General features: G+C 52.5%; 1 protein-coding gene across 1 annotated transcript; it reads left to right on the forward strand.

Annotated features, from left to right (window-relative positions):
• The first annotated feature begins 4060 nt into the window (after positions 1 to 4060).
• Npas1 (neuronal PAS domain protein 1) lies at positions 4061 to 25209 on the forward strand. Its single transcript, XM_032894375.1, has 12 exons — positions 4061 to 4168; positions 5144 to 5321; positions 5984 to 6219; positions 16048 to 16121; positions 16238 to 16327; positions 17664 to 17835; positions 18708 to 18823; positions 19038 to 19195; positions 19572 to 19678; positions 20047 to 20194; positions 21663 to 21757; positions 24583 to 25209. The coding sequence occupies exons 2-12, from the start codon at positions 5200 to 5202 to the stop codon at positions 25050 to 25052; spliced, it is 1788 nt and encodes a 595-aa protein (XP_032750266.1). The 5' UTR covers positions 4061 to 4168; positions 5144 to 5199; the 3' UTR covers positions 25053 to 25209.

Raw genomic sequence — 25209 nt, forward strand, 5'->3', positions numbered from 1 at the left:
TTATGCAAACTCCGCCCCATGGAGAAAGAGGAGGATATTAAATGGCAGCAGACAGGATGGTGGTGCTCCTGGGTGCTGGGGGGGGCTGTCAGGGCTCCAGAGGGAGGACGGGAGAGAAGGGGTTAACATCGATGGCTCCCCAGACTCCTCGGGGGCAACAGTGGACTGGCAGCTTCCCAGTGTTCATACAGGTCTTCATCTGGCCCAGAGTTTTGGCCTGGATCTTGTGGCAAGCCTCACACATCTTGCGGGGTTTTTCAGGGTGGTCAGGGAAGACAGGCTGGGTGTTCATGGTGCTGTGGGTGCTGATCTCGAACTTAGCCAGCTCCTGGGTCAGCCACTCCATCTCATACAAGGACAAGAATTCAGCGCTGCACACACAGATGAAGGTCACCTATTCAGAGTCCTTGAAATGTTGGCTAACGAATCAGCAGACAGTCAATGTCTTCTCTAACTTGGAAGTCTGCTGGTCGGCATTCACGTACCCCAAGCTGAGCACGTTGCACATCTGTGAGATGAACTTTTTGGTTTTTTTGATTTGTTTTTCCTTTTGGTTTTTTGAGACAAAAAGGACTGTGTGTAGCCCTGGCTGTCCTGACACTCACTCTGTAGACCAGGCTGGCCTAGAGCTCACAGATCCACCTGCCTCTGCCTCCTGAGTGCTGGGACTAAAGGCGGGCACCACCGTGCCTAGCTCACCATGGAGAATCTATCAAAAGCCTATGAAATGTTCTGAGCTGGGTCTGTGGAAATGATCAAAGCAGCCCTCCCGTCCCTTAGGCAGATGGACCCGAATGCAGCTGTCAGTGCTCTTACCCTGCTACCCTTGCCCCATGAAGATCCACTTAAGGCTGTGCTGCTTGGTGGCAATGCTAAGTGTGGGTTCGAGTGGCTCCACAGCAGGCGCACCCCGAACTCCTCAGCCGCAACCCCACCCACAACCCAGCCACCCCTGCCGTCATTCTAGAGGCACAGAGCCTTCTTCTATGTAATTATAAACAGTCTCTCTCTCCTTTCTCTTTCTTTCTCTCTCTTTCTTTCTCTTTTCCTTCCTTTTTTTTTTTTTTCTTTTCTTTTTTAGTGAGCTGGGGACTTAAACCAGGGCCTTTGGGCTTTAGTCAGGGTAGACCACTGAGCCTAAATCCCCCAACCCCCTTCTTGGTCCTTTCTAGTGCAGGAAAAAAAAAAAACTCAGAGATCCACCTGTCTGTGCCTCTCAAGTGCTGGGATTAAAGCTGTGTGCCACCCCTGCCCCTCGACAGTTTGGGGTAGTACTGGGGTGGGGGGTGTGCTTGTGTTACTGTGCACCAATGGAGGACAGGAGAGTCAGGAGTCAGTTCTCTTCACTGCATCGTGGGGTCCAGGGATGCAGCTCAGGTCATCGAATGTGACAGCCAAGCACTCTTAACCACTGAGCTGTCTCTGTGGGGCTGGAGAAATGAGTCAATGGTTAAGAGCAATGGCGGCTGTTCTTCCAGAGGATTCAGGTTCGATTTCAAACACCCCGTGGCTTAGAACAAGCTGTACCTCCAGCTCTAGGAGGGTCCGATGCCCTCTTCCAGATTCAGCATGCACCGGGCACACAGGCATACATGCAGGCAAAACACTGTTACACACAAAATAAAATTAAGCCAGGCGTGGTGGTGCACACCCTTAACCCCGGCACTCTGGAGGCAGAGACTGGCAGACGGCTGTGAGTTCCAGGGCAGCCTAGTTTGCATAGAGAGCTCTAAGCCAGCCAGGGCTACCCGGAGTAAGGAAGCTGGGGCTTGGTTAATGTGTGACAGTTAAAGCCGAGCAGGAGGAGGACAGTGTAGTAAAAGTGCTTGCTACCAAGCCTGGCAACCTGAGTTCAATCCCCAGGACCCGGGCAGGCGCAGGAGAGACCAACTCCCAGGACTTGTCCTCTGTCCTTCACAGGCTGCCACAGCACAGATAGATAGATAGATAGATAGATAGATAGATAGATAGATAGATAGACAGACAGATAGATAAATGTAATAAAAAGATATTTGTTAGATGGTGAGGGGCTTAGTGTTTCAGTTTGAGTTTCCAGAACCCATGTTGTGAGGTTCACTATGCCCTGCAACTTTAGCTCCAAGGGATCCAACACCCTCCTCTGGACTCTTCTAGCATCTTCACACACACACACACACACACACACACACACACACACACACACACACACACAAACAATTGAACTAACTATGTAGGCTCATATTTTCAGGACTGTCTCCACCGTTGGAGACTTTTAAAAAAAAAAGCTTTCTTATTTACTTTATGTTTATGAGCGCTCTATCTGCATGTACACCTGCAGGCCAGGAGAGGGCATCAGATCCCCTTACAGATGGCTGTGAGCCACCGTGCTGTTGCCGGGGATTGAACTCAGGACCTCTGGAAGAGCAGTCAGTGCTCTTAGCCTCTGAGCCATCGCTCCAGGCTGTATCCCCTGTTGGGATTAAAGCATTTCTGTGTGTGTGTTTGTTTTTAGCAACAGCACATGGCAGTGCGCACCTGTGATCTCAGTGTTTGGGAGAGGGAATCAGGAGGACCAAGAGCTCAAGGCCAGCCTGGATGAAGTGAGACCCTGTCTCAAAACAATAAAGTAGAGGCTAAATTCAGCTGTGACAGTAAGACTTGGCGCTGGCGGGATGCTTCTGAGCTCGGGCAGGAAGCCTGTATCAGTTCATGTCAGCCCTCTCTGCTTAGGGCCTACTTCCCTGGGTGACCTGTTATTCCCGGGGTGCTTCCACCTTGCTGAACCCCCAGACTTTCAGCCCTTCCTTTGTCTTTCGTTTGTTTGTTCTGGGGCTTGTTGTTGTTCTCTGGTCTGGTTTTCCAGACAGACCTTCTCTGTGTAGGTCTAGCTGTCCTAAAATCCACTCTGTAGAGCAGCCTGACCTTGAACTCCCAGCTAACAGCCTTTGCCTCCTAAATGCTGGGATTAAAGTCCTGCCCCACCACTGGCTGGCTTCTTTTTACATTTTGTGAGTGCACAGATGTTATGACACTCGTTTAGAGGTCAGGGGACAACTCGGGGAGTTGGTTCTTTCCTTAGGGGTGTGTTCTGGGAATCAAACGGGTCATCTGACCTGGCGGCAAGCAATTTACCCCTGAGCCATCTTGTCAGTCCCCTTTTAAAATCCGAGTACACGCGTCTGCTCACACGCATGCCATGGCTGCAGTTCACGTGGAGGTCAGAGGCAATCTCTTGTCTTCTTGCCTTGTTTGAGGCAGTCTCTTGCCATGTAACCAGCTGGCCTGCCGGCTTTCCCGGGATCACGCGCTGCGCGCGCACCATAGGAATGCTGGTATGACAGGCACACAGCGCTGCCTTGACTTTCTGTGGTTTCTGGGGATTTGTATTCAGGCTGGCCTCGCTCCTCCACGGCAAGCTTTATGCACTGAGCCATTCTCCCAGCCCAGTCACTCTTTATTCTATTTTTTGAGACAGGATCTCACCCTGGATCCCAGACTGGACTCATTTTATAACCCAGGCTTGACTCCAACTTGTGCAATCCTCTTGCCTCAGCGTCCCATATGCTGGGATTAACAAGTGAGTGCCACCACATCCCCCTGTCTCTCCATTCTCATTTATGAAAGTGGGTGCCCAAAGGTTGGGGTTCTAGTTCCAATGGGGAGGCACAGAGATGAGACCAAGGGGCCCAGGACTGTCATTCCCAGGCCACGGCCTGATCCTAATGGAGTCTGGCGTCCTGGAACTCTCACTTAGGAAGGGAGATCGTGAAAGGCCCGGATTTACATCTCTGAGTGTCCCCTCCTACTAAACCGTGATGCGGATTGCCCCAAGAGTCCCAAGGGGCTGCCCTGGGGCGGGGGGTGTGTAACTGAATTTGGCGATCGTGGTGGGACTCCAGGGTGGAGAGAGGCTGACGCTGGAGCCTCTTGATGTGGTCAGAGGGTGAGGGTACTCAGACACACCAGGCCAACACCCGCCTAGGATCTATCCAGCAGGCAGGGGCCGCTGTGGGCGGAGCGAAGCAGGCACCGCCCCTCGCTGCCGCTGTCCGTGGTCTCTAAGTCTGCGAGGCCGCCGTGGGCGCCGAGAGCCGGGCTCCCCAGCCCGCGCGCCCCGGGGTCTATGGAGCGGTCCCTCCACGCCACCCGGCCGGCCCCACGCCGCGCCCTGAGCGCGCCCAGAGGCCAGGTAACCCTGTCGGGATCCCTGCGGGTGCGGGACGCCTGAAGGTTTGGCGGGAGGGAATGGAGACTTCTGGGTCCTGCTGGGATGTGGGGCTGAGACTCTTGGTGACCTGGAGGCCGACCTGGAGGCCACAGCATCCGGACAACTATACCGCCGGGATCCAGAGAGTGGTGCATGGTTGTTGGGGTCCTGGTCACAGAGGCTCAGGGAGCTAGACGTCAGTGCGATTTGGTAAGGCTTGGAGGCCACCTGGATGCTGGGGACATGATCGCTCCGGACGCCTAATTGTGAAGAGGAAAGAACCAGATGGACACGTCCCTGGTTCTAGAGGATCTGAATTCCAGTACCTGGGCCCCGAGTATCGCGTCCATCCTGGAGTCACGGTGACCAGCGGTGTCCTGGACCATGGTCTTACGCCTTGGTCTTTAGGGAGGAAGTTGTAGATTGGGAATATTTAGTAACCGGGTCAGGTGGCGCCACCCCGAGGGGCTTGAGTGCTTCCTGGGCAGGACTTGGGGTGGGGTCCATCTGTCCTCCCTGCCTCCTTAGCCCAGGCTAGGAAGTGGGAGCAGCTGCAGACCTGGGGAGTGTGACTCTGGGGATGGCTTTGGGGGACAGATCCTTCGGATGTTGGGAGCTTTGGGGGGGACGGAGCCTGGAGTGTCTGGGCCCCGGCGAGGCGCCCGCCCCGAGCGCAGCTTGGGCATGCTTGGCACGCAGCGCGCGGGCCGGTCCGATCCGTATGCGCGCCGCGTGCGCCCATTGGTATGCGGGAGCCGGCCCGGCGCGGGCGTGAGGCGGGCGCGCTGGCGGGCCGCGCGGGGGAGGCGGCGGCGGGGCACGTCCTCACCCGGAGCGCCAGGGTGGGAACCGCGGCTTCCCAGGAAGGGGAAACTGAGGAAGGCATCCAAACCAGCTCCTGGTTTGACCCTTGGGGACACGCACGCACCTCACTTTCCCAAGACATTCTTCCCCCAGGGAACTGAGCCCCACCTGCGACTCCTTCGCGCCTGAATTCTCGAGTCCCCGTCGAGATGGCGACCCCCTATCCCAGAAGCGGTGGCCGAGGTGAAGTCAAGTGCGGGGGAGGCCGTGGAGCCGGCGTCCCCTGGGATTTCCTGCCCGGGCTGATGGTCAAGGCCCCTCCCGGACCCTGGTGAGCAAATCTGCCCCTAAATGGCCTCTCCCACCGAAGGCCTGCGGGGGTTGGGAGGGGGGGTTCACAGCCGTTCAGATGACATTCATCCTCGGGTCGGTGCCCTGACCCTGTGTCTAGACTTCGTCACCCTCACTTATTGCTGAGTTCTGTTTTTTAGTTCCCCAGCTCCGAATTCACCCCCGACAAGGAGAAGGTTCTGTCTCCAGAAGCAGGAGGCTCGCCAGTTCAAGGCCAGCCTGGGCAAAATAGACTGTATCTCAAGGCAAAAACAAGAGCCGGGCGTGGTTATGCACGCCTTTTATCTCAGTGTTCCCGAGGCAGAAGCAAGCTAATCTCTCTCTAAGTTTAAGGCCAGCCTGGTGTGCATTGTGAGGCCCCTGTCTCTAAAAAACAAAAAGCAGAAAACAAAAGCAAGCCTGAGGAATGTAGTTCAGTGATAGGCTCTGGGTTCATACCCTAGTACCGCAAATACTGTAGTAATAACTATTATTATTATTATCATTACTATCGTTGTTATTAAATAAATAAAGGTTCTGTCCCTGTCCTCAAAAGCCAGCAGAGATGTAGAATTCGCACTCAGGTCTACCCCACGTCCTGAAGTGCTGGGACCACGCTTCCAGGACCCTTTTACTGACACCTCCTCCACGCCGCCCGCCCAGCCTGCAGGCGCAGCGCAAAGAGAAGTCCCGCAACGCGGCGCGCTGGCGGCGCGGAAAGGAAAATCTCGAGTTCTTCGAGCTGGCCAAGTTGCTCCCTCTGCCCGGTGCCATCTCCAGCCAGCTGGACAAGGCGTCCATAGTGCGTCTTAGCGTCACATACCTCCGCCTGCGTCGGTTTGCGGCTCTGGGAGCACCTCCCTGGGGGTTGCGGGCCGTCGGGCCTCCGGCTGGCCTCGGTGAGTGCGCATGCTCATGTTGCCAATCCTCTTCTGCTGCCCCACTCCCAGCCTTGGGGACAGGATTGAGAAAGCCGGACTCCTGGGGAGTCCACCAGACTTTTTGTGGTTTCTTAACTGGTAACTTACGCTCTCGAGGGGACAAAAAGTTGAGGGTTTTATAAACTTTTGACCTAAGTCAGAACCTGGCGGCAATCTGTATCACTAGAAAAGGTGGTGGTTATTATTGTTGTCGTTTGATGAGACAGCCTTACTCTGTAGGCTAGCCTGGGACTTGATATGTGCACCTGGCTGGCCTCCAGCACACCTACCTCTGGCACCTGTGGGTGCTGGGTTTAAGGTGAGCACCACCACCCTGTCTTGGCTCTTGAATTTTAGACAGTGCCTCCTGTAGACTCGCCTGACCTGGAATTTGATATGTAGTAGAGGCTAGCCCTGAATTTGGGATCCTCCTGCCTATGGATCTTCAATGCTGGGAGGACAGGTGTGCTACCACACACAGCAAAGGCTATTATATTTATTAGACGAGATGAACCAGTATTGCCACAAAAGAGATTTCCAACTATGTAGTGCACCCCCCCCAACACCCCCAACAACCCCCCAAGGCCTCCACTCAACTAGTAAGGATTGGCTCCTGAATGGGCCTGTGGAGCTCCAGGGAATGCAGAAAACGGGGGGCGGGGGGGGGACCTGAATTTCCTATTCGGGGTGAGGAGGTAACAAGATGGCCCCGGGAGGATGACAGGTCATCAGGAAGGTTCTCCTTGGTGACGTTAGCTGTGTGTCCATCCCGACACCACCACCACCACCCCAGCTCTGCGGCCCCAGGGAGGTGCCTCCCCTCTTCCTGTGCTGCACTGTCTTTAATCCCAGCACTCAGGAGGCAGAGGCAGAGGCAGGTAGATCTCAGTGAGTTCCAGGCCAGCGGTCTACAGACTGAATTCCAGGACAGGCAGGGCTACAGAGAGAAGAAACCCTGTCTCAGAGAAAAAGAAAGAGAGAGAGAGAGAGAGAGAGAGAGAGAGAGAGAGAGAGAGAGAGAGAGAGAGAGAGAAAGAAGAAACAGGAGTGACCATCACCGTCCTCCCACCCATCAGTCTGACCAGAAACTGATGAACTGGAGCTCCCTGCAAAGGGCCAGGCAGCCTTCGCTATGCGGCCTGTGTCAGCCTGCTGTCTGTGGAGAGTCAACTCCATGTGTGATACCATTGTGAGTGCCCAGGACCTAGCAGGAACACAGTAGACCAGAGTCCTCCTCTGCCTCAGTCTGGTGCTCCTAAGGCTGAGGCAGGAGAATCACCATGAATATGAAGCCAGCCTCTGCCACACAATGAGATTCTGTCTCAAAACAAAAAGAAAAAGGGGCCAGGCACGGTGGCATTTTCATTCCAGCACTTGAGAGACAAAGGCAGGCAGATCTCCGTGGGTTTAGGTCCAGCCTATATATGGAGTTCGAGATCAGCCAGGGCTACAGGAAGAGACCCATTCTCAGAAACAAACAAACAAACAAACAAACAAACACATTCCAACAAGGGGGCACAGAAGCACAGGCCTGTAATTGTAACAAGCTCTTTCTTAGCTACATAGTGAATTCTAGAGCAGCCTGGGCTCAAAAAAGATTAATAGAAGGAGAAAAAAAAAATGAAGTGAAGAGTCCCTTGTAGACGCAGGTGTAACACAGAAAGGGAAAATTTGTAATCTATAATTTGTAAAAATGTAGAATATGTAAGATGTCAACATATACATGAATATCTCGTTTTTCTTCCCACCTTAGATTGCTGATGCCTAGAATATTAGACTTTCACCATTCTAGTTTATTTATCCCTGCTTAATTGGCATTACAGGACAGCGAAAGTGTTATATATGGTCACAGGTGAAGAAACCATACACACACACACACACACACACACACACACACACACACACACACACACACACACACTCCGGAAGAGTGGGGTCCTTAGAGTGGGGTTGGAGAGGGCTCCTATTCCCTTCCTGCCCTGGTATCCAGAGAGGAGGTGGGGGGAGAGAAAATAGCATTGATTAAGCCCCGCAATAAATCACCATTTAAATTTAAATAATCCGGCTTCCCAGGCGGTAATTAGGCGAATTGACTGGCGCTGAGAGAATGCCGCATTAGCGAGGCTGATTACTGTCATTACAGCGAACAACATGTGTGCCGGCGGGGGATAAACATCTTGTCTATTGTCCTGGAGCCCCAGGGAGGGAAAGGGGGGCTGAGAGAGCCCTGGCGGTGTCCAGCCCCCCAACACTTGGAGGGGCATCCGGAAGCTTCAAGAGATAGAGTCTCACGCTGGTCATAGCTCCCGGGCTGTCTCTCGGCTACTTCCACAATGCCCACCTGGTCAGGAGCGCGCGTGGGTGGCTCAGCATCGAGTCTCCAGACAACCAGATCCAAAAACTTAGGCCCCTGCTAATCTACACACAAAGGAGCTCTCTGAAGACTGGACGGGAGGCCCTGGGAAACCGAGGGCCAAAGGGGAAAGATGGCGGCTACCTGGTTCATCTTCTAAGAGGCTTTTATTTTACGTGTTTGGGTGTTTTGCCTGAATGCACCTGTCCACAGGTGTCCACGGAGGCCAGAAGGGGACACGGGATCCCCCTGAAATTGGAGCTACACACACTTGTGAGCTGCCATGTGGATTCTGGGAATCAAACCCGGGTCCTCTGGAAGAGCAGCCAGTGAGTGCTCTTAACTGCTGAGCCAGCTCTTCGACTCCCCTAAAAGTTTTTTGGGGTGTGGGGTGTGTGTGTGTGTGTGTGTGTGTGCGCGTGTGTATGCAAGTTTTACCTACTGACCCATTTCAGTGACCTTGGATTTAAGGTTTTTTATCTATTTTTTATTTATTTATTTTTAGACAAGGTCTCTCTGTGCCGCCCTAGATGGCCTAGAACTCTCTACTCACAGAAATCTGCCTTCCTCTGCTCCTGGGATTCAATTTAAACTCCACCACATCTGTCTGCCTTGGCTCACTTTTTTTTTTTTTTTCGAGTTGCATGTTAGGGCCTACCACTGAGCCGAACCCCAGGGCCAATTTTTTAACTGCTTTGGCTAGGCAAGTTTTGCTTTTGGTTTTGTTTTTATCTTTTCTTTTAGAATTCCCATTCATCCCCTTGTATTTAAGCTCACTATTATTTTATACAAGGATGTTTTTTGTATGCATGTCTGTGCACCACTTTCGTGCCTGGTGCCCAGGGAGGCTGCCAGAAGGCATTGGATACCTGGGGACTGCATTCGAAAAACGTTTGTGAGCCACCATGTGGGTGAGTCCTTTGGAAGAACAGCCAGTCCTCTTACCCTCTGAGCCACCTCTCTGGCTCTCATCCCCACCAGCAGGGAAGATGAGGACCCTAAGGAAACAGACTTAGTTAATTTGTGATTTTTATTACTGGACAGTGGTAACTCTTCCCGAGTCTGTTGACCCATGCGGACAGACAGGGCGAGAGGGGCGGAGCATATTTGATTTACACTGTGTGATAAGGAGTGATCTCTCTCTCTCTCTCTCTCTCTCTCTCTCTCTCTCTCTCTCTCTCTCTCTCTCTCTTCCCCCCTCCCTTCTTCTTTCTCTCTCTCTCTGGGAAGAGAACTGAGGCCTTGATTGATACAAGACAGTAACCAGGCCTAGGGCCCCTCCGATAGCTATGGCAGGAAGGATGGTGTGTCCTTGTCAGCCCGGTTGGGTTAGGATTGCTTACCCAGAAGGCCTGTTTCCCTGACTACACAGCAGGCTCCCACCTTGGATTCCGGTCCCGCCTCTAAGCCTCAATCTATAAAACATGACGGTTATCCAGGAGCTTCAGAGTGTGTGTGTGTGTGGGGGGGCATTATTTGTTTTATTTTACTTTTTGAGGCAGGGTTTCTCGGTGTAAGCAACCCTGGCTGTCTGGACTCGCTTTGTATACCACACTAGCCTCGAACTCACAGAGATCCTCCTGCCTCTGCCTCCCAAGTGCTGGGATTAAAGGCATATGTCACCACTGGCTTCTTTTTTCTGTGTTTTAAAGTTTTCAAAAACTGTGTGTGTATGTGTTTGTGCCTGTATGTGTATATGTGCACCATGTGTGTGCAGCTGCTGGAAGCCAGAGGGTGTTGAATCCCCTGCAGCTGTTACCTGTGGTTGTAAGCCACCCAAGCTGGGTTCTGGGACCAAGCTATTCCTCTAGTCTGTGTTCTTTTTTTTTTTTTTTAAGATTTATTTATGTATATGAGTACACTATCACTGTCTTCAGACACCAGAAGAGGGCGTCAGATCTCATTACAAATGGTTCTGAGCCAACCATGTGGTTGCTGGGAATTGAACTCAGGACCTCTGGAAGAGCAGTCAGTGCTCTTAACCCCTGAGCCATCTCTCCAGCCTTTTTTTTTTTTTTTTTTTTTCTTTTTTCTTTTTTTCGGAGCTGGGGACCGACCCCAGGGCCTTGCGCTTCCTAGGCAAGCCCACCACTGAGCTAAACCCCAACCCCGCAAGGTCTGTGTTCTTAACTGCTGAAACATCCATCCAGTCCTTTTATTATTCTTTATAAGTGTGTGCATGTGCATGCGAGCATGTATGTGTGCAAGAATTGTGGAGTGTGTGTGCGTGTGTGTGTGGGTGTGTGTGTGTGTGTGTGTGTGTGTGTGTGTGTGTGTGTGTGTGTGTGTGTGTGACCAGGTGTCAACCCTAGCCTTCCTCCTTTTCTTGAGCTAAGTCTGTTTATTGGTCAGTGCAGCACAGGGCAGGCCAGCTGGCCCACAGGCTCCTAGGGAGTCTTCCATCGCCGTCTCTCATCTCCCAGTAGGAATAATGAGTTACAGTGCTCACTGCTATGTTTCACATGGGTTCTGGGGACTCGAGTTAGTTCTCCACACTTTCGTAGCAAATGCTCTCCCAGCTGGGTCATCTCCCCAGCCCTCTCCCCCAGTTGTTCACTGAGCTAAAACAATGTTGGGGAATGCAGGAAATGCTCAACAAACTGTGGTCGGGTGAGGTGATGTCTTAGTCTCCAGGTAGGACACTACCTCAGGAGGAAGTGACCTTTGAACTGAGACTTGAAGGAGTGAAGAAGTCAGGGGGCAGAAGGGCCAGGCAGAGGACTGGAGCAAAGGGCAGGCTAGAAGCAGAAGGAGACAGTGAGGGAGAATGGGGGGATAAACTGAGAAAGGAAGTGGGGAAGCAAGGAGGAGGAGGAAGAGGGAACCCCAGAAACTCTTAGGATGTTCTAAACTGGCACATTAGCATTTCTCCTGGTGATGTATTAGTCACCACTGTATTCTTCTTTGTTGTGGCCCTGGAGGCCTTTGGTGTACAAAACCCAGCTGCCCTCAGCATGGGGTCGGGGTTGGGATTCGGTTGGTAGAGCATTTGCCTAGCATGTAGGAAGCCCTGGGTTTCGCCCCCAGCACTAGACAAACCAGGCGCCGTGCAGACCTGCAGCCCCAGTGTGCAAGAAGAGAAGAGAGGGGATCTGGAGTGCGAGATCATCTTTGGCTGCATGGTGAGCGCCAGCAGGGCAGTGGGGATGCATGGTGAGCGCCAGCAGGGCAGTGGGGCTGCATGGTGAGCGCCAGCAGGGCAGTGGGGATGCATGGTGAGCGCCAGCAGGGCAGTGGGGGTGCATGGTGAGCGCCCAGCAGGGCAGTGGGGATGCACACCTCCCAGCACTTGGGGCAAGGCAGAGGCAAGGGGATCTCTGTGAGCTCGAGGCCAGCCTGGTCTACAGTGTGAGTTTCAGGACAGCCTGGGCTACACAGTAAAAAAAAAAAAAAAAACTGTCTTGAGAGAGAGAGGTAATTCTCACAACAGGTTGAGGTCCCCTGGGCATCACTCGAACCCCATGCTGACAGACGACTGAGTGCTAGGACGACTCCCCTTCCACTCACTAAGGACACAAGACAGGAGACTCATAGGATGGGAAGGGAGAGAACCCCCTGAAACTTGGTAGGGATCTTACCTGTCCTCCCTTCTCTAAGCCTACCCGCTCTCCACGCATGGGTCTCCCCACTTCCTTTCTCCCCACCCACCTCAGTCTCCCACCACCCCCACTCCAGTGTTGCCTGACAAATGTTTATTAGCTGAATAAGAGATTAACTGAATAGGTGGTTTTCAGGGTCTTCGGATTTCCAGGGAGGGGGCAGCTGTGAAGGTGGAACACACCTGTTGAGTTGGGACGTGGACGGGGGCTGTGGGTGGGAAGAATAGGGAGCGGGTAGGTTTGTGGAGGTAGAAAATGGGGGTACCAAGACATCAGTCGGCAATCCTGAGCACACCTTGGGGATCCTTGAGGCAGGGGTGGGTCATCTGCGGGGCGGGGCAGCAGGTCCCCAAGCTCTCCCCCTGAACACCCCCACCCCAGCACGCCCATTAATGCTGTTAATTGCAGCGGCTCAGTCTGACCCGGGCTGATCCCCGGAGAGGGAAAATGAAGGAATTAGCAAAAATGACAGGGGAAAATTGCCACAATTAGCAGGCAGCATTGTTCCTGCCTGTCACGGGGCTGCTTGGAGCTGGGTTTCAGGGGAGGGGTCCCCATCACCCCCCCACACTTATTGTTCCTGGAGGTTCAGATGGGGAGGAAGCAGGAGAAACAACAGTCAGATGGGGGGGTGGATCTAGGGAGGCCTGGGATAGACTCTGACAGCCTGGCCAACTTGGGGGAGTCCTGAGGAACAGGGGTGGCAGGGCCTGCCCAGGAACAGCACCACTCCCACTTCACTCCCTGCTTTCCTTCCTCACGCTCCCAAGATGCTTGGTAGTCTAGGGATTCAGGCCCCTGCAGCAAACCCATTTAAAGAGGACACAAGAGGAAGAGGTGACCCCAGGCCCTCAGCCTAACAGAGGGAAGGTCACTGACAGAGTGCTCAGATCTCTTTTGGGGTGCGGGGGTAGGGTATCGTCTACTACAGCAATGGGTGGTGTGGATGGCATCCAGGAGTCCTGACTGGGGGTGGGGGACATCTGTCTCAGAATGTATGTCTCTCTGAAATTCTAAGTTTCTCCTTTGTATGTGTCTTTATCTCTGCGAAAGTTACTCTGTTTTATATATGTCTCTGTTATGGTATACTATACTATACAAAATATCAGCAGGAGACAAACTCAGTGCCAGCACCCCAGCCTAGGATTCCGTAGTGAGGAGCTGGGGGCGTGGCTCAGTGGGAGAGCCCTTGTCTAGAATCCCCCAGTGAGGAGCTGGGGGCGTGGCTCAGTGGGAGAGCCCTTGTCTAGAATCCCCCAGTGAGGGGCTGGGGGCGTGGCTCAGTGGGAAAGTAACTGCCTAATATGTGCAAGATTCTGGGTTCAATCCACAGTACTGAAAAAAGAAAGCTGAAACCCTGTACTCAGGTCTTGGGATGCATCCCTGTAAGTGTAGTTCTCAGGAAACTGAGGCAGGAGAATGGTAAATTTGAGTCAAATCTGGGCTATTTATTGAGACTATTTCAAAGAAACTAAAATTTTCATCTGAAATTTATGCAAAGTAAAATCAGCTAGCTTTTTTTCTTTTTTTTTTTTTTTTTTGGTTCTTTTTTCCAGAGCTGGGGACCGAACCCAGGGCCTTGCGCTTCCTAGGCAAGCGCTCTACCACTGAGCTAAATCCCCAACCCCAATCAGCTAGCTTTTTAAAAACTTATATTGTTTATGTGTTCATGTGTGTGTGTGTGGGCAGGACACAGCATACATGTGGAGGTCAGAGGACAGTTTGTCTCATCGCATCGTTTGATTCTGGGGATCAAACTCAGATCTTCAGGTTTGATGGTACATGTATTTACCCACTAAACCATTTCAACAACTTACTTTTAAAGTCATTTATAGGGGGCTGGAGAGATGGCTCAGTGGTTAGAGCACTAACTGTTCTTCCAGAGGTCCTGAGTTCAAATCCCAGCAACCACATGGTGGCTCACAACCATCTGTAATGGGATCTGATGCCCTCTTCTGGTGTGTCTGAAGACAGCTACAGTGTACTCATATACAAAATAAATAAATAAATCTTTAAAAAACATGTCATTTATAGTGGGCAGAGCTTGCTCAGGGTAGGTTCAGTCCCCAGCTGAAAAAAAAAGAACCAAAAAAAAACAAAAAACAAAAAAAAAAACATGTCATTTATAGCGTGTATGTCTGTGTAGCACAGATGTGTAGTACCGACAAAGGCCAGCAGAGGGCATCAAATCCCTGAGACTAGGTGAGCTGCCAAAGAATTCAACCTGGGTCCTTCTGCAAGAGCGGCTGGTGTGTGCTCTTAACCACTCAGCCAGTTCTCCACACCTCCCCCCATGCTGGCTTTTAGACAGGGTCTCACCTGTGCCCTGACTGGCCTGGAACTTGCTGTGTAAACAAGGCTGGTTTTGTTTGGTTGGTTTTATTTAAAGATTTATTCATTTATTTTATGAGTACACTGCAGCTGTCTTCAGACACACCAGAAGAGGGCATCAATCCCATTACAGATGGTTGTGAGCCACCATGTGGTTGCTGGGGATTGAACTCAGGACCTCTGGAAGAGCAGTCGGTGCTCTTAACCACTGAGCCATCTCTGCAGCACAAGGCTATTTTAAAGTATCCAAATCAACACTATTTACTGCATAGTCCCACAGCCACGAAGCAGCCACCTCCCCAGCGCTGGCAAGCACAGACCTGCTTTCTGTTCCCATCGATTTGCCGGTTTTAGACATTTCATAGACGTGGGATCACTGGCCTTGTGTGCCTGTCTGCTTTCATAATTTTCCATCACAGATCAAGGCTTCAGTCTCCTTCACAGTTAGGTTAGAGTCCTCCCAGGGGATCTACTGCGTTTTTATCCATTCTTGGAGGATGGGCATTGGGGGATTTTTCTTGGCTTCGTGTAATGCTGTTCTCGCCATACAGCACTCCTCACTATACCTGGCTTCAGTTTCTTAGGTTGTGAAGTGGTTGCCAGAGGCTCCCATCATAGCTCATTTTATTTGTTGAAGAATCACAAACCCGTTTTCTTCAGCTGCTCTCTTTGTGTACATTCCACCTTACAGTGCAAGAGAATCCAACTTCTCACTCTCATAATTTCGGGTTTTTTTTTTCCCCCTGTCTTTTGTTATTGTTCTTCAGTGCAGAGGATTGAATCCAGAGCCTGTGAATGCTAGACAAGTACTCTACCGGAGTTCCTCACTGGGATATTCTAGGCAGGGGCTCTACCACTGAGCCACACCCCCAGACCTCACTGGGGGATTCTAGGCAGGGGCTCTACCACTGAGCCACGCCCCCAGCCCCTCCCTGGGGGATTCTAGGCAGGGGATCTACCACTGAGCCATGCCCCCAGCCCCTCACTGGGGGACTCTAGGCAGGGGCTCTACCACTGAGCCACGCCCCCAGCCCCTCCCTGGGGGATTCTAGGCAGGGGCTTTATCGTGATCTATATTGACAGCCCTCTTTTCAACGTTTGAGATAGGAACTCGTCTGTTATGTACCCCAGGCAGGCCTTTAGTTCTTGATTCTCCTCCTTAGCCTGCCAGGTAGTTGGAGTTACAGGCCTTCACCACCAGCCTTGGGTTAGTCATTGAACCTGGGCTTCAGGGCCCAGTGAGGACAGTCCGCGCTGTTCTCGTCACCAGGACTGCCTGTACTGTATAGGACCTGCGAACAGCAGTACTCGAGAGCTTTCTGTTTGGGTATGTAAAAGAATAAGGGCGTGAACAAATCCCTCTTTTCAATGTCTGTCACTCAGTCCCATAGGGAACAGCGTTCCGGTGAACTGGTTCTCTATAGTGGCTGGTTGGGAGTTTAAGAGTGACTGGGTCCCTAAGGGCTGCCCAGAGCAGTGAACCGGACCACGAGGCCCTGATTGTCCTCCTCCTTCTGTCCCCAGCCCCAGGTCGCCGAGGCGCTGTGGCTCTGGTCTCTGAAGTCTTCGAGCAACACCTGGGTGGACACATCCTGCAGGTGAGCCCTTCCTTCCTAGCCTGCTGCTTTGTGCTGCCACCTGGTGGTAGCATCTAGGAATAGCACTACTTTTCCTGAGTCAGTTCCCTTCCTACACCTGCTCCATTTGTCTCTAGTCCTTGGATGGCTTCGTGTTCGCCTTGAACCAGGAAGGAAAATTCCTCTACATCTCAGAGACAGTGTCCATCTACCTGGGTCTCTCACAGGTAAGAACCTCCGACAGTAGGCCGCCATCTTTACTGCCTGGCCTATGCATGCCCTTGCTCTCTTCTGGCATCACTAAACCCAACATAAAGAACAGACAACCTTCCTTGGAACCCCACGCAGTCTGACACATGCTGGGAGGACTCAAGCAGGACCACAAGTTCAAAGCCAGCCAGTGAAACTTAGCAAGACCTGGTCTCAAAATGAAAATTTGGTCTAGAGATGTAGTTCTACAGCTATGTGTGCTTGTCTAGAATCTCCCCCAGCGAGGGGCTGAGCTCAGTGAGGGTGTGATTCAGCGGTGTGCTGCTTGTGTAGCATTCCGGAGGTCCTGGGATTCAAACCATTGTGGCTGGGGCAGGATTGCACCTTGGTTGATAGAATGCTCACCTAGTATCCACAAAGCCCTGGACTCCTTACATAAACCGGGCATGGCGGTGAGGTATAAACCTATACATTAAATTCCAGCATCTGAGAGGTGGAGGCAGGAGGATCAGAAGTTCCAGGGTAGCCTAAGCTATATAAAGTTGTCTCAAAAACTAAGATGTGTAGGTGACAAAGTAAGGTGGATGAGATGGTTGTGTGGGCGGAGCAGGGAGGGGGATGGTGGTGAGGACTTCAGAGAGGATGAAGGATGAAGGTTAAAGGAAGACAGGTCACCCAACCCAAGCAGAGGGACAGTGGAAGACGGCATGGTGGATTTCTGAGTAAGAATTGCCATCGTTGGATTTGCAGCTTTCAGGAGAGTTTTAAATGGTGCCTGAAGGTCAGAGGCTCACTGTGGACTCGGAGCATGATCCGTGCAGAAAGCTAGAGGCTGTACTGAGGAGGCCTGGCATGGGATCCATGTGAGATCCGAGAGGCCAATCTCCAAGACTCGAACTCATTACCAAATTGGAAACTGTCGGACTTGATGTAATTTCCAGCACTTGGGAGGCTGAGGCAGAAGGACCACCACAAGTCTGAGGCCAGCCTGGGCTACCTAGCAAAACCTCTATCTATAAAAAAACAAAAGGGACCAAGTATTGCAGCAAATGCCATTAATCCAGAATTTCAGGAGGTACAGGCAGGCAGATTAATGAATTTGAATGAATGAATTTGGTCTATATATAATAAATGAATTTAAAAAAAAAAACAAGAACTATGAAAGTAAGACCCTGTCTCAAAACAAACAACCCAAACAAACAAAAACTCCTCCCTCCATAATTTAAAAAAGCAGGAAACTTCTAAGAAAAAAACAAGCCTGGTGTGAAGTGCGCTTGAGGGTTGGCGAGCAGGCTAAGTCCAGCCTCAGCTATTGCGCTCACGCGCTCCTGCATTCCCCTCCATCACCGGCAGGTGGAGCTGACGGGCAGCAGCGTCTTCGACTACATCCATCCTGGGGACCACTCGGAGGTCCTAGAGCAACTTGGATTGAGGGCCGCAACCACTGGCCCCCCTACGCCGCCTTCTGTGTCCTCCACTTCCTCCTCGTCGTCTTCCTCCTCGCTGGTGGACACCCCCGAGATTGGTAATTTCCAGGAATCCCCAACTTGCCAGCGAATGAAGCCTGAGGGTAGATCCTGGTGTTTGTGTTCAACATACTACACTCTACAAAACGAGATTTTGTAAAAACAAAACAAAAAAAGAAACGGGTCATGACAACTTAAGGCAGTGACACTAGGGTGTCTGAACTTGCCTGGCTCCCCAGAATGGCCAAGACACACCAAAATTTGAGCTGCTACATGGAAGTGGGAAAAAGTCTGAGCGCTTTGTGTGTGTGCATGTGCGCACATTTAAATGTTTCTTTGGGCCCTAACCCCACAGAGTGATCAGATTACTTGTCCCAAGTCACCCATTTATTTCATCTTTTTAATTGTTTGTATGTGCTGTGTGTTTAACTTTCAGGAGCCAGTTCTTTTTGTTGATTTTTTTTTTTTGTTTTTTTCTTTTGTTTTGTTTGGGGTTTTGTTGTTGTTGTTGTTTATGTGTTTGAGACAGGGTTTCTCTGTATAACCGCTCTGGTTGTCCTAGAACTCACTCTGTAGATCAGGCTGGCTTTGAACTCAGAGATCCTCCTGCCTCTGCCTCCTGAGTTCTGAGGTAAAGACCTGTGCCACCACTGCCCAGCCCCCTGGCCTGTCCTCTGTGGGTCACAGGTGGCTGCTCCAGCCTGGGGCCAACTGATGCCTGGGGAGCAGAACTGAGAAATGGCTTCCGAGCAGGAAAGAGGGGCTCATCTGACCTTGGACCTGGCTGTCCCATGAGGAGAGATTGTTTTATCAGTGCACCTGTGAGGCCATTAGATGCATCTGACTTGTCTGGAGTGGTCACACTGAGGCTGGTTCTGAGATGACAGGATTCTGGAAAACTCTATAATGGTTCCCTCTTGTTCTGCCTCAGAAGCCAGCCCCACCGAGGCATCCCCTGCCTTCCGGGTCCAGGAGCGGTCCTTCTTTGTCCGAATGAAGTCTACCCTCACCAAGAGGGGTCTGAATGTCAAAGCCTCGGGGTACAAGGTGGGTATGAGCTGTCTTTCTCCCTCCTGTGTGCCAGCTATATCCCAGGATACAGGATATTGAGAACAGAAACTGGGAGACACTCAAAGCTTTTCTTGGGCCAAGGGATCTATGGGTATCAGGTGGAACTGAGTGAAACTTTGACTTGGCTGTAGTCCTCCTGCCTCAGAGGAGTCCCACCTGCCACCTCCCCAGACAACCCCACCTTCCACAGGTCATTCATGTGACAGGACGCCTGAGGGCCCGAGCGCTGGGTCTTGTAGCCCTTGGACACACGCTGCCCCCAGCCCCGCTGGCTGAGCTGCCTCTGCATGGACACATGATTGTGTTTCGCCTCAGCCTGGGCCTCACCATTCTTGCTTGTGAAAGCAGGTACCGGGGTAGGGGCGGGAGGGAAGGTGGGTCCACTGAAAACCTGGGGATATGTGCAGATCACTCAATCCTGGACCTTTAGTCTGGGGCCGTGGGGAATTATGGGAGGAGAGAGAGCAAGGGAGATGGCAAAGGTGCCTGGGAGAAGGGGGCGTGGCCCCGGCTCCCTGGCCAGGCTTGTCCATTTCTCGCCTCCCGTAACTCGTCCTTTCCTTCACCTATATTATTACTATGCCCATTTCACAGAAGGAAACTGAGGCTCAGAGGATGGGACTGCAAAAGGGTGTGGACCCTGGGGAACGCCGAAGCCAGCGCTGCTGTCTCCAGTCACCCAATGTCTCCAACTCCCTTTCCCTTTCTTTGCTGTGTCCTCCAGAGTGAGCGACCATATGGACATGGGGCCCTCAGAACTGGTGGGACGCAGCTGCTACCAGTTTGTCCACGGACAGGATGTGACCAGGATCCGCCAAAGCCATCTGGACCGTGAGGCACACTTCTGTACCCTCTCCCCGCCCACCTACCACCACAAAGACACGAATGACCCTGCTTCCCTGTTCCCTGGAAGTCTTTCTTCAGGGCTAACCAGAATCTCTGCTTGCACTGCAGCTCCTGGGGGCTGTTCCGAACACAAAGCAACAAAGAGGCTGAGCCATGGCTCGGGGGAGGGGGCAGCAAGTGGGGTATGAGGGGTCTCTGACCAATGCTGGGGTACCTCTGGGTCTCTGATTACCTCTGTGCCTTTCTCTGTCTTTCTCCATTCTCCCCACTCTCGCTGCCTCTGCCTGTCTCCTGCCCACCTGCCTTGACCCTCCCCACCCCTCTGGGCTCTCTGCTCCCCTGGGATGGACCAGTGCTGGACAAAGGGCAGGTGGTGACTGGTTACTACCGTTGGCTGCAGCGTGCGGGGGGCTTCGTGTGGCTGCAGTCTGTAGCCACTGTGGCCGGGAACGGGAAGAGTGCTGGGGAGCATCACGTGCTGTGGGTCAGTCACGTGCTCAGGTGAGAGGTGGCCCATCGCGGCAGCCGCTCCCCATCCCAGCCAGGGCTTTTAAGGGAGGGCTCTGTAGACATGAAGGGAAAAGAACCTAGGAGGCTTAGGTATGGAATGGCCTCTCTTGGTGGATACGGAGAGGAATTCCTGTTGGGAGGAGACATATCTGTGATGTAGGCAGGGTGTGGTGTGCCTCCGGTGGAAAGTGTGAGTTTGACTCTAGAGCACTGGGGAGCCACAGCGGACTCTATACATGGAGAACGAGAGTGGTGCAACATACACGCGTTGTGAGCTGAGAGCACAGAACGGATAAGCCTCAGGTCTACAGCCTGAGCTGCCCAGGGAGGAACAGAGCATTTGGGGCTGGAGCACAGTGGGGGGGGGGGGCAGGGGAGGCTGTAAATGGCAGCAGGACATTTTATCTCGTGATCACTGGAAAACTATTGAAGGTCTTATGTCTGGAGGGGGTCACAGGCAAATCGGTACTTTTGGAAAAACCCTTCTTTCCGCTGAGTGCAGACTGGGAAAAAATAGGGACTGGAGAACAAGAGGAGGCTGGGGCATGGTTTAAGAGATGCAGGGAGAGAGGGAGGTGCCATTTACCCCTTTGTTGCGCTGATTTGATTTGGACCCGAGATGGGAGCAGGTGATTTAGATCAAAGAGACGCAGGTAACGATGACATGGGTAGAGAGGATCCCCATGTAACACGAGACGGCTGACAGTGGCCCAGGTTTGCCACAGCAAGGAGAACTCAGATGGGAATTTATTTTGGAACTGTGCTTGGTCCTCTGGACCCAGCCAGTAGAAAGACTGGGGCAGAAGAATGGGAAGTTCAAGGCCACTTTGGGAAACCTGGGGAGACTCTGTCTCAATAAGGAATGTTCCGTGGTAGAGCCCCTGCCTAGAATCCCCCAGTGCTGGAGATGTGGCTCAGTGGTAGAGCCCCTGCCTAGAATCCCCCAGTGAGGAGCTGGGGGCGTGGCTCAGTGGTAGAGCCCCTGCCTAGAATCGCCCAGTGAGGAGCTGGGGGCGTGGCTCAGTGGTAGAGCCCCTGCCTAGAATCCCCCAGTGAGGGGCTGGGGGCGTGGTCAGTGGTAGAGCCCCTGCCTAGAATCCCCCAGTGAGGGGCTGGGGCCGTGGTCAGGGGCAGAGCCCGTGCCTAGCATCCCCCAGTGAGCGCCTGGGGCCGTGTTCAGTGGTAGAGCCCCTGCCTAGAATCCCCCAGTGCTGGGGGTGTGGCTCTGTGGTAGAGGTCTAGAGCATAGGAGGCTCTTGGGTTTAATTCAAGGGGTGTGTGTGTGTGTGTGTGTGTGTGTGTGTGTGTGTGTGTGTGTCCGTGTCCAACTAGGAGTTTATAGGTCTGATAGAAAATTTTAGTGCCACAGGATAGTGTCCACAAGTTCCATACTGGAAAATGTCTATACTTACTGTTGTCCCAAGACCCCTGGTTTTCAGCTCCATCATCTTGTCCCCAGCCATGCTGAAGGTGGTCAAACACCCCTGGATGCCTTCCAGCTTCCAGCCATCGTGTCTCAGGAGGAGTCATCCAGCCCGGGCCCAGAGCCCACAAGTAAGCTAACCCCTTCCCATTCTACACCCAGGGAAGACGGAAGGGCCGCTGGGACTACCCATTGCAGAAGCCAACCCATGTGACTGTTTACATTAACAGCTGATGTTAAATGTCCTTCGGGCTGGGAGATGACTGGAAGGGTAAAGTGTTTGCCAGGAAAGCTTGAGGACATGGGTGTAGCCCTTATAAAGAAAAGCCAGGTGTGAAACACACGTCTGTGATCCCAGTGCTTGCCCCTGAGGCTGAATTTGCAAGCTCAGTGTTGATTGAGAGACCCTGTCTCACTCGGGAGGCAGAGGCAAGAGGATCTCTGTGACTTCAAGGCCAGCCTGGTCTACAGAGTGAGTTCCAGGACAGTCAGGGCTACACAGACTCTGTCTCAAGAAAAACAAAATGTCCCTGGCTGAGGGCACTTGTTCTTGCAGAGAACTCAGGCTTCGTTCCCAGCACTCTCAGGGCTCAGAGCCACCCATATCTCCAGTTCTCAGGGACCCAATGCTCTCTTCTGTCTTCAATAGGCATCAGGCATTTATGTGGTACATAGACATACATAGACAAAACACACATACACATAAATAAAATAAAGAGCACTGACTGCTCCTGCAGAGGGCTGGGTTTCAATTCCAAGCACCCCCATGGTGAGGCACAGCCATCTGTGACTCCAGTCCCAGTGGATCTAATGCTCTCTCTCCTGGCTCCCAGAGGTGTGTCTGTAGGAGACAGACACACGTACAGGCAAAGTACTCAAACACACGAAACAAATTTAAACAATCTGAATAACAGTTCTCTAAATATGAAAAACCGCTGGGGTGGGGAGTGGCTGTCTCAGGACAAGCCTTCATTCCCACAGCTCAGAAGCAGGCGGGTCTCTGTAAGTTTGAAGCCAGCCTGGTCTACACAATGAGTTTTAGACTGGGGGGGGGGGCTACACAGTGAGACCATACCTCAAAAAACAACACAGTCAAGCAGGGCATGAGGGTACACACCTTTAATCAAAGCAGTTGGGAGGCGGTAGCAGGCAGACCTCCGGTTCAAGGCCAGCCTTGTCTACAGAGCGAGTTCCAGGCCAGCCAGAACTACATTGTGAGACCCTGTCTGGGGGGCTGAGGAGGAGCGTCAAACATCTTCATCCTCAAGTTACCCGCCATATTTCAGATTGTAACCAGAAACCTGTGGCCAGTGGCTGTCTCTCAGGACAACACAGAGGAGATGTGTCCAGTATCATCAAAGTTCTATGGCTGAAGGGAGGACGTGCTGGAGAGTTCCATTATCTGTAGAGGTCTAGCTGGGGACTTCTCGGTCTAGGCTTTACTGGTGTGTCGGGGCTGGATGGGTCTTAGCGGTGCTGTGGGAGGTGCCTACTGTGTGCCCGAAGGGAGATAAACCACTGGGGCTTGGGAACTGCAGGCCTACTGCGCTATGCCTACACTTCAAGGGCAAGGGCTGGGGACACACTCATGCCTTTGGAAGCCTCCTCCAAGGCTGGTGTGGTAGTGAAGGACTACAGTGCCAGTTACTGGGAGGCTGAGACAGCTTAGCCTTGACAACTTAGCCAGACTATGTCTCAAAGAGTAAAAGGGTGGGGTTGGGGATTTAGCTTCGTGGGAGGGGGCTTTCCAAGGAACCGCAAGGCCCTGGGTTCAGCCCCCAGCCCCGAAAAAAAGAACCAAAAAAAAAAAAAAAAAAAAGAGTAAAAGGGTCTGGGGAGGTGACCCAGTGTACACAGGGCTTGCTGTGCTTGCTGTGCATACATAAACCCCTGAGTGTGACCTGGGTGGTGGTACACAGCCACCTTTCATCCCAGGACCTGGGAGGCAGAGGCAGGTGGATCTCTGTGAGCTCCAGGCTACCCTGGTCTCCAGAGTGAGTTTCAGGCACACAAGAGAAACCCTGTGTCGAAAACAAAACCAAAACCCAAGCAAACAAAAGACCTGTGTTTGGATCTCCATCACCCTTAGAAGATCTGAGTGAACGCAGTGTTGAGGGGGGGCGGACACATGTAGATCCCAGAAGTTTGCTGACCAATCAGCCTAGTCAGAAACATATGGGCTCTAGGTTCAGTAAGTCTCTGTCTCAAAGAACAATAATCCAGCGAAATGCTCATCAAATAGAAATGCCTTGCCCGGGGTTGGGGATTTAGCTCAGTGGTAGAGCGCTTGCCTAGGAAGCCCAAGGCCCTGGGTTCGGTCCCCAGCAAAAAAAAAAACCAAAAAAAAAAAAAAAAAATGCCTTGCCCTGTGCCCTCCATGTGTGTATCATGGGGCCCGTGCACCCACACTCACACATACAGAGCAGTCACAAATGCGGCTGCCGGGATGGCTCAGTGGGTAACGACCCAAACCTGATGACCTGAGTTTGATCCTCAGAACCCACATGAAGGTAGAAATAGAAACCCGACTCGGCACAGCTGTCTTCTGACCTGGCTCATACCTTCCCACGCAGTAATGATGATGATGATGATGATAGTGATAAGGAAGTGCGCCAGTGTTGATGTTTCACCGCCATACCTTCACTCACACACGGAAAGCCAAAAGAAGGCTTAGAATCTGGCTCAACAGTTGGCCTGAGGAGAATCCATCACTAAGGGGCTGGGAGCATGGCTCAGTGGTAGAGCCCCTGCCTAGAATCCCCCAATGAGGGGCTGGGGGCGTGGCTCAGTGGTAGAGCCCCTGCCTAGAATCCCCCAATGAGGGGCTGGGGGCGTGGCTCAGTGATAGTGCATTTATCTTGACCTCTCCCTTTCCGTGGGTACAGGCTGTAAGGGGCTGTGGGCGTGGCTTAGCAGTAGAGCTCTGCAAAGAATACATATAAAGTATCTTCTTCAGAGGAAGAGCCTCCAGTTGAGCGGAAACAGACTGTGCCTGTGGAACAGGACAAGGACAAGGACCCTCAGGCCCGAGGCAAACGCATCAAAGTGGAGGCCAGCCCGAAGGAAGTTAGAGGCTCAGAAGACAGTGGAGAGGAAGAGGTCTCGGATCCACCGGCTCCGCCTCGGCCGGAATTCACTTCTGTCATTAGGGCAGGGGCCCTGAAGCATGATCCAGTACTGCCGTGGGGTTTGACAACTCCTGGAGACCCCTCGCCTGCCCTCCTTCATGCAGGCTTCCTGCCACCCGTTGTGCGAGGCCTGTGTACCCCAGGCACCATCCGTTATGGCCCTGCAGAGTTAAGCCTGATGTATCCACATCTGCACAGGCTGGGTCCAGGCCCCTCGCTTCCAGAGGCCTTTTACCCTACGCTGGGCCTGCCCTACCCGGGGCCCACAGGTACTAGGGTGCAGCGAAAGGGAGACTGAAAACAGTGTAACACCGGAGGGCCAAACCTGAGGCATAGATCAAGTGCTGGAGTCATTCTTGAGAATTAAACACCACTTCCTGAGGGGCTCCATCCTCAAGGATTCGGCCTCTCGTGATTGCTATTTCTTGTTCCTTTAAAATTATTATTTACTCGTA

The sequence above is a fragment of the Rattus rattus genome, chromosome 2, assembly GCF_011064425.1.
Source record: "Rattus rattus isolate New Zealand chromosome 2, Rrattus_CSIRO_v1, whole genome shotgun sequence".
Classification (NCBI taxonomy): Eukaryota; Metazoa; Chordata; class Mammalia; order Rodentia; family Muridae; genus Rattus; species Rattus rattus.